We start from the raw sequence: 9,421 nt of genomic DNA, 5'->3' as shown, positions 1-9,421 counted from the left end.
AAATGTACACACGCACTTACAGATAGAATATACATACATACATTACACACACACATATAAACATTTGCATTGCTTTGAAAAGGAATGTGGTTCTGAATGTCATCACCTTGCTTGCTATGTTTATGTCATTCCTCACGTTCCTGCAATAAATCTTGCCTTCATGAATGCTATAATATTCAGTATTCGTTTAAACTAATTTAGAGAGCTGTTGATTCAACTGTGTATTTATTTTGGAGGCTGCAGTTTGTTGTTTTGTTTAATTGTATTGCATTGTACTGATACAGGTTTCTATTATTTTGAACAGAATTTTGGCTAAATAATAGAAAGACCGTTCTATTTAACTCAGTACAGTTTAACAGCATAACAACTACATCCTTAAAAATGATCATACAGTTGAATCACCACTGTTTAAACATAAACTGGACATTATGATAATCATGAAGTGGGATTTGTTGCAGGACAGTTACATCAGATATTTTTTTTGCTAGGTGTACCTATAAACTGTCAGTTGCCAGTGTATACTAGAATCTATGATTCAATACTTTTGCATTCTCAATTTTCAGGACATCATATGAGGAAGCATAGCATATGTCTTGTTAAAAGAGAGTACATGCACCATGGTCACTCTATCACCCCCCCCCCCCACACACACACACACACACACACACACAAGATTTACACACACCTTCAGTTTGACAGCACTCGTTAGGGTTCAACTGCAGAAGTATTGTTATCTTTCGTCCGATCAATACAGTGTAATGATTCAGTTTGTGTTGTTTTTGTTTGTGAGAGAGGAACAGAATAAGGACTGTACTGTGACAGATGTAGGATGTTTGGTATAAGAGGATTTTTTTTTTTGAGTGTTTGGAACACTTTAGTGAAACCAGCTAAAACGGAACCACATGGAAACCATACGGATCAAACTATATTTTACAGTCCATGTGTGCTGCCATCTGCCCCAAATATAGTGTTGGGTTTGCTTTTTGTGTTTTCTCACTGGTCTGTCTGACCTCTTCCAGTGTCCCTTTATGGATGAACGGATCCTTAGCCTCCATCAGAAGATCAAGACCCAGCCTGTGGAGTTGCCTGAGCAGTGAGTTCCTGCCCTCCTTCATTTCCTCCTCATCCAGCGCTGAAGGGCTGTCTCAGAATCACCTCCATCTTTTATACCGTACAACCCATTGGATCATGTACACAATCAGCTGGGCTAGCTCTATTGAGAAATGACAAATGATGGAGATGAAAAGGAAAAGATACGTGTTCCTCATAGTACCCCATGCCCCCGGTTATTAAATGCATCGATATGTTTAAGAGGTGTAAATTGGTTTGTTTAAAATTTTAAATGGTTTCATGTAAACCATTTGAATTACAGTAACATCAGAAGTGTGCACTGTATGTCCAACGACGCATTGAGTTTATTCGTCTTAATGACCATCTTCCCTGAACGAGAGTGTTTGGTCTTTACAGTGCCGATGTGGTTGATGATCTGAACGAGAGTGTTTGGTCTTTACAGTGCAGATGTGTCCGATGACCTGAAGGACCTCCTCCTGAAGATGCTCGACAAGAATCCTGAGAGCAGGATAACAGTGCCCCAGATAAAGGTGAGGACCCGGTCCTTTCCTTCTGTATCATTTCATCGCTTCATAAGAATTAATTAATTCATAATTAAATAATAACTTAATAAAATTGATAATACCACAAATTGTATGAAGAGCAGGTTTTTTTTTTACATTTTAATATAAGTGATTACATGGCAAGCTTATGTGCAATGCTTTTTGTAGCACACCTTATAACCTAAAACACACATGTTAAAGACGCAGTGTTAAATATACTACAACACCTTGATTTACTATCATAAATTGCATAATAATTAAGTTATGTACTAGATGTAGGCAGAGGTTGCGGTTAGTTGCCATGCGCTGCACTGTAAGTAATGCTGGCTGCTGTTGCCTGGCTGGCCCCCCCTGTGTGCCCTGGTGCCTGTGCTCCCTCAGGTGCACCCATGGGTGACACGGCACGGTGCTGAGCCCCTCCCCCCAGAGGATGACAACTGCTGCTCCCTCATCGAGGTGACAGAGGAGGAGGTGGAGAACTCAGTCAAGCACATCCCCAGCCTGGCCACCGTGGTGAGTGTGTGTGTGTGTGTGTGTGTGTGTGTGTGTGTGTGTGTGTGTGTGTGTGTGTGTGTGTGTGTATACCTGTGGAGACCCTGTGTCAGCATGGATAAAAAGACACTAACACAGTGTATCATTTGCTGCATCATTTTCAGTTCTTCTGACTGATTTAAACAGATTTCGGTCATCTGTGGATAAGTGACCTGAGGGCCTATCTTTAAATAAATGTATTCCGTTGGCTTTCCCTTACAAGCCTTCCTTCCTTAACCTCCCCTCCCTCTCTCTCTCTCTCTTACTCCGTGTAGATCCTGGTGCGGACCATGCTTAACCTCCCTTCCCTCGCTCTCTCTCTCTCTCTGTCTCTCTCTCTCTCTCTCTCTCTCGTACTCTGTGTAGATCCTGGTGCGGACCATGCTTAACCTCCCCTCCCTCTCTCTCTCTCTCTCTCTCTCTCTCTCTCTCGTACTCTGTGTAGATCATGGTGAGGACCATGCTGCGCAAGCGCTCGTTTGGCAACCCGTTCGACTGGAGCCGCCGAGAAGAGAGAAGCCTGTCCACGCCAGGGCCCATGCTGACGTGAGTTTGGCTTCACACCCCTGACTCACACACACACACACACACACACACACAAACACACACACACAAACACACAAACACACACACACACACACATACTGTTAGAATCCCACGGAGAACAGGGCAGGTTAAATGCTGCAAAGGCAAAACATAAAACCACAGCCACCCCCAGTGGGTTGTCGGAGCATGTTTATCCTATTTTTGTTCAATTTGCAGATAAAATCCGTGAGATTAAAGGAGGATGGGCTGTTAATAATCTCCATACAATACATTTTTTGGCTTATAGAGAGAAAGAAGCACTTTCTGCTTTCATAAGGATATTTAAGTGACACGATATTAGCGCAAAGCATCAATATAAGTACTAACCGACTTTCCAGGGCTTTGAACAATGATAGCGATAAAGTCAATCCAATTTAATAATCTTATAATGAGTCATTGAGAAAGTAAATGAGGTGCTGATTAGTTCTTCAATGGTTCTCCTTCTCTGTCTCTCCTCCTCTCCTCCCTGTCTCACACTCTCCAGAAAAGGCAGAGCAGGCAGTTTGAAATACTGCTACATTCATGGTCACTCCAGGTAACTGACCACTGGCCTGGTGGTGCCTGCCTGCCTGCCTGCCTGCCTGTCTGCCACTGCATCTGACCAATAACATGCATCGGATAAGTTGAATGGTTGAATGTGTGCACGGCATCAGGAGTGATGTGTTGAGGATGTCAGGTTAAGGTTTGATGAGAGAGAAATGCGGTGTTTTTATGCACGGTGTGTTTACTAAGGCTTGACCTCAGCTGGAATGCAAACTCAAATCGTGTCTGTGTTATCAAAGCATTTTACTTGCAAAAATGACTACTGAAATTCAGACTCATCGCTGAACCTGAATACACCAGGGTTTGTGTTTCAGTTGACTGGATTTATGCTTTGAAGAAATAGTTCAGTGCAAAAGAAATAGCAACAAAAATTCTCTTGCCTGTAATGGAGTAGATGGGCTGAGACATTTTTGGGTCCAAGTGTTGCTTCTTCATCATTTGGGTGTTGTTTCTTTACATCAATCATGATGTGAACAAGAAATGAAATCCATGAGTCACCACTTCCCCTGATGTGAACTATTTGCTAAAATAATGACACTTGCAAGTATCAGAGAGACCCAGAGGTTGTTTTTGTCACTTGTTTTGTCACTGTCGGGCAAACCATTACACAGTGACACATGCCTGAAGCATTATTCCAACTTAAAACTATAGCAAATTTGGCTAATCCTACTTTTGAAGTAAAAAGTATGTATTTTTTGATATCATACAAAGGCACCAGTTTAACTTAATAATAACTAAACTGAATTTAAGAGATTTGTTACTTCTTACCCTTTGCATGCTAACCACAAACTAAATATTGCTCTCTCTCTCTCCCTCTTTCCCTACCTCTCTCTCTCTCTCGGTCTCGCTCTCTCTCTCACACACACACACACACACACATTGTGAGCTTCACAAAGACAATGCATCTTTAGGCTCTAAAGTATGACACTTGTTTTTTTATTTGATTTACTGCTGCAAATCTATTTTTAGGCAAGTGTGTGATCATTTTAGCATGTCATTTACATAATGCTTTGTGGTTGGCTATAGAATTTCTTATCCTTTGTACTAAACTAAGGAAGAAGCATTCGGATACAAACCTTTATTTGCTAATTGACAGAATTTTAGCAAAGAAAGAAATCTGCAGGGCTGTTATTTTTCCCTTTAGTGTCATGGCAAGAAAGACCAAGATGACCATTTTGATTGCTGCAGGTTGGCCCCTTTGTCTGATAAGCACTTAACTTGAGGTGGATCAGTTTCAAACAGGCTAATCAACCCTGATGGAATAGGCAAACTGGACCAGTCACAGGACATCAAGAACGGCTTCTTGTCTAAACAAAAGTTCCTAAGACATTTCAGCCGTATGACATTTTGCAATTGCTTGGATATTTTGTGCTTTGTCTCATTTGTTTGAGAATGCCAACCCTGCACTACCCTACTGCATGAGTATCCCCATGAAGGGGGAATGTGCTGTTAGTGTGGTGGCAGTGTGTGTGTGTGTGCGTGTGTGTGTGTGTGTGTGTGTGTGTGTGTGTGTGTGTGTGCGTGTGTGTGTGTGCGTGTGTGTGTGTGTGTGTGTGTGTGTGTGTGTGTGTGTGCGTGTGTGTGTGTGTGTGTGTGTGTGTGTGCGCTGCCTTATAACACCAAGGGCTACCCACTTCAGCACTGACCTCTCTCACATTCTGATATCATTAAAGTCAAGTGTGCGCCGGATTGCAGTCTGACCTTTTTGTGTCTGTATGTGCTGCTGCTGCTGATGAATGCCACCAAGAGAGGGGTTCTCTCTCCGCACATGGAATTGTTCTCGCATGCGACACCGCAGTGTGGTTCTCAGGATCTCTACATAGACCCACCCCTCCACCAACATCACCCAATCACATGCCAGAGAATAACTCAAGTTTTCACTGACATGTGTTTTGCATATGATTTGCATAAGACATTGACATTTTATGTTGTGTTCTTTTTTTCTTACTAGTAGTCATAATCCTGAACCCCTTTAATTGATTGCCCATTCACTCTAATTCTGCCTCTAAATGATTCTATCCAGTAAACGCAACCAACCACCTCAATCAACCGGGGGGTTGTTGGATGGACAGACGGACACACGGAAGAACGTGGGCTTTAACTTGAGCTTTTTTCTCCTGTCTCCTAGGAAACAAGAGAGTGGGGACGGCATGAGAAGCATGGACCTGCCCTTTGTGGGCGAGGATGAAGTGCTGTCCTGATTGGCGGGCTCTCCGCGCTGGCTCAGGTCTGACAGAAGACGCCCTGGCGATAGGGGGAAGTCGAAGTGCTGCCATGTTTGCAATTTGGCAGGAGACGGAAAGAGACATGGCGGAGGGCGGCAGTGGGGGGGGGGGGACACATGGATGTGGTAATGGAGTTTGTGTGTGTGTGTGTGTGTGCGTGGGTAGGATTGATTTCTAAGAGAGAGCCATCATTCCCGCCCTCACCTCTGTCTCTCCTGTTAATGTTAGTGCTGCCACATCATGCATGTGTGTACAGACCTGCAGTAGCATGCAGCTTCCACTGCTCTGCTCCTCTGATCTCCAGGCCATCCAGTAACATCTAATGTCTTTTTCTTCTTTTTTCTTTTTTGTCTTGTTCCTTCCTTCCTCCATCTTGGGATTTCACACTGCACTTTCTTTGATTTCCTGATGCAGCACAAAAGAGAAATGCATCCCGCTGTCGCTGAAATGTTAAGGCTAGCTCCTGGACTTAGGCCAGTGTGGTCTGTTTTCTTCCTTTACAATGATCCAAAAAGGGAACTTGTGCGAGGTAAAAACTACAAATCCAAAATTCGTATTCATACTTCCTGAAGAGGTTTGTTGAGGTATCCAAATTGAAAATGAATGGCATTGATTAACAAAGTGACATATACTGTAAGTGTGATGTGTTGTTGATGCCTGAATATTTAGATTTGGTTAGCAATAGATTGGACAGTAATTCATTGTGTTATTTTGTACAGTTGACAGTTGAGTTTTATAATTCTTTTGAGGGAGAAAGAATTCAGGTAATCATGATAGTGTAGTCCTGTGCTATGAGGAGCTTCTGAATGCCATTTCTGAGCAGCATTTGTACGATACTGAAGCCCCAAACCAAAATAGTAAACATTGTGTATACACATTTACTAGGTTACTCTTATCTCTGAGTACCAAAACGGTCCAAAATGTTGAGCAGTAACACGTGCAGCCAACATGTAGTTGTTGTAGTTTAGGCATGATTCGCATACTCCTGTGTGTAAAGCTGACAAAAAGAGTATATTTTTGTACATTTCCAACTGCGTCATTGTGAGGTCTTGCAAAAAATTTCGACCAGATAATTGTTTTACTTAGTTTGCAGATCCTAAAGTTTTTGCAATCTATGCATGGTATCATGTAATGAATTGTTGAAGGTTTGACTGATAAATTGTATGCCTTACATTTCATATTTACACCTTTTATCTTAGGTCGTCACTACACAGTATCTTAGGTAATGCAGAAATGTAGACAGATAGATTAAGGAAGTAGGGGTGTATGGTAGTGTGTTAAGTAGTCTCAGATATAGCCTCAGATATAGAGTAAGGAATGAAGCCCATTCACATGAACCCGATCAACCCAAACCCCCACTGGGATACAGTATAGTATGGTCAGTGTGCCCACCGTACCAGTAGGCTTGGTTTCTTTATCTCCCTTGCTCTGTTTAATTTTAGCAGTAGTTTTAGGAGTTCCTTAGCGCAGATACAGTACAGCCACTGGATTTAGAGATCTTAAAGGCATATATTACACTCACTGTTAATGCTTCCACATACTGTAAGAGTTCTTTCAGCATGTAATGTGTTGACTGTATATAATGAAAGGAGTCTGCTAGGCAGTGACACAGACTTCAACCATCGTTTTTTTTATATTGTGACTCCAACCCACTCCCCCTATTCACACACACACACACACACACACTTGCTCACGCACAGACACACCTTTTTCCCCTCTTGCATGCTACATGGCTGTATTGGAAATATCTCTCTGACTTGTATATTGTGTGTTTTTTAAGACTTGTTACTATGCATAAGACATTTCACTCTGTGGTGCAATTTGGGATTTTGATAGTCTGTTGTGTTTTCTTTTTGTATTATGTTTTATTTTTGTTCTCTTTTTTTGTTTTGTTCTTGACACTGTTGGACTAAAGCTGTGTTTTTGGAAGCTGGTTACCATGGATATGGAAGATACGCAGGTGCATTGGCAAACAGTAAATGTACACAAATTATCAGGGGGAAACTCATTTGGAAAGTCATTCTTAAAAATAAAGAAGAAAGGTCAAAACCTAAGACAACTTTATCTTTTAACATTATGATCACATCTATTTTAAAAAACTACCTCAGGCCTACAAGCTTAAATTCAGCCAATTACATGAAGGCATTGATTAAAGAATTAAGGCATGACAACCCCACAACTTTTGTGAAGGATGAAATTCCCTTCAAATTACCAAATTATCAATCTGCACTGTTAGTTATTAACATTCACTGTTTCTATACATGCACAATGGGAAAGGATGTTTGACTATAGACACTTACAAGAGTGATTTGTGACGGACAGGGTTTGGAACCAACAGAATGCTGTAAAATACATGTATTTATGAACATTTTAAATTGAATCTTATTTGTTCATGGTTTCCGCCCAGTTTCACCCAAAGGGCTATGAAAATGTTGCTGTTTTATAACACTTAGCCAAACATGTTTGAATCATTGTAGTGAGAACCGTTTACAGTTAAATTACCACTTAATTGCATGCCATCTTAAACATTACATTTGAATTTCTAGCATGATTGAGCTCTTCAGTAGATCTGCAATGATCTCATGGTAAATCACTCAAGATATACTATATCCTGTTTAATATTTGAATAAATTAAAGTTGCCTTTCTCTTGTCTTTGTCTCAGTGGCCTCCTCCATTTTCCTGTAACATTTAGGAGTTTTCCACACATTAACAAGTTTCTTGTTCATCTTTTTAGGTCTGTTGTGACATTTGCACAGGTGCATGTTTTATGTTTAATATAAATAACACTTCAGTGTAGTGCGAACATCGTGGTGAAGGATGGAAACATACCCTGTACATAACAATAATGTTGTACATGAGTACACGAGTATAGTGAGTAACTGGTTCTGAAGTATGACTGAGCAACTTCATGTCATTCCCCTCTTCAGATGAATTTCTGCATAATTAATTCCTTAGTAAACTGCCAAGTCAAAGCACTTTGGTGGATTGACATTAGACTATTTCACATGAATGTTAATGTAATACACCTAGCATAGTGTACGTCTGATAAAGCCTATTCATTATAATCACACCTTGTGTCCATTCCACTCCAGAAAATTACGGATTTACTTGGATATAGGGCAACCCCTAGCACCATATTTGGGGGGCACTTTGAGTTTAGCCAATGTATAGATTTCTGAGGAGGAATGAGTCTACAAAACAGGACTTCTGTGAGCCCTGTCTCTGGTCATGCATGTTAGGTGAAAATTCACCCTAGTTACCTCAGGACTCCGGAGCTGCATATAAGTATATGTATTAGACAAACAACAATTGCAATCTGGCTCACTCCCAGCACAAGGCTGAAAGTGAAGCAATATTAAACACATCGCACAAGGATTATGTATACAGAAGTTTAGCGTTCAGCAGGGAAAACCACGTGGTGGATTTCTGACGTCAGGAACATGGCTTTTCTGTGTTTCTGTGTGTGTGTAACTTAGATTATTAGGTGCCACTTAGTCTGCATATGTACAAGAGCATGTTTAGACCAGAGGTGATAAGAAGGGTCGAACTGTGCTTCTTTCCGACCTTGTGCAAAACTTCCATCCTTGCCTCGGACGTCAGAAATCCACCACGTGGTCATCCCTGCTGAAAACTAAGCTTCTGTCTATATAAACCTTGTGCAATGTGTTTATCAGGGCTTCACTTTCAGCCTTGTGCTGGGAGTGAGCCCGATTGCAATTGTTGTTGTTGTTTGTCTAATAAATATACTTATATGTAGCTCCGGAGTCCTGAGGTAACTTAAGAGTGAATATTTTCACCTAACAGTCAGACCACAGCTGCTTGTGACATATGCACTGAGACATTCACAAAGTATTTGACTGAACTGAATCTGAACTGCCTGACCTCAGTGAACTCTAGTCAGGCACAGCAAACTCTAGTCAGGC

The 9,421-nt window shown here is 41.3% G+C and overlaps 1 protein-coding gene across 2 annotated transcripts in view; it reads left to right on the top strand.

Annotated features, from left to right (window-relative positions):
* The window catches only part of LOC105909909 (calcium/calmodulin-dependent protein kinase kinase 2), a 17,742-nt gene extending 9,599 nt beyond the window's left edge, over positions 1–8,143 (top strand). Inside the window, exons 12-17 of one of the 2 annotated variants that reach the window (XM_031577718.2) lie at positions 1,020–1,093; positions 1,514–1,601; positions 1,995–2,126; positions 2,590–2,690; positions 3,214–3,264; positions 5,401–8,143. In XM_031577718.2, coding sequence (XP_031433578.1) covers positions 1,020–1,093; positions 1,514–1,601; positions 1,995–2,126; positions 2,590–2,690; positions 3,214–3,264; positions 5,401–5,473 — 519 coding nt within the window. In that variant the 3' untranslated portion in view covers positions 5,474–8,143. The remainder of the gene's footprint in view (positions 1–1,019; positions 1,094–1,513; positions 1,602–1,994; positions 2,127–2,589; positions 2,691–3,213; positions 3,265–5,400) is intronic. The other variant, XM_012838614.3, reaches the window with a different exon arrangement.
* Positions 8,144–9,421: the final 1,278 nt, after the last annotated feature.

Source organism: Clupea harengus, chromosome 12 (assembly GCF_900700415.2).
Source record: "Clupea harengus chromosome 12, Ch_v2.0.2, whole genome shotgun sequence".
NCBI lineage: Eukaryota > Metazoa > Chordata > Actinopteri > Clupeiformes > Clupeidae > Clupea > Clupea harengus.
This window is presented reverse-complemented; position numbering and strand designations above follow the sequence as displayed.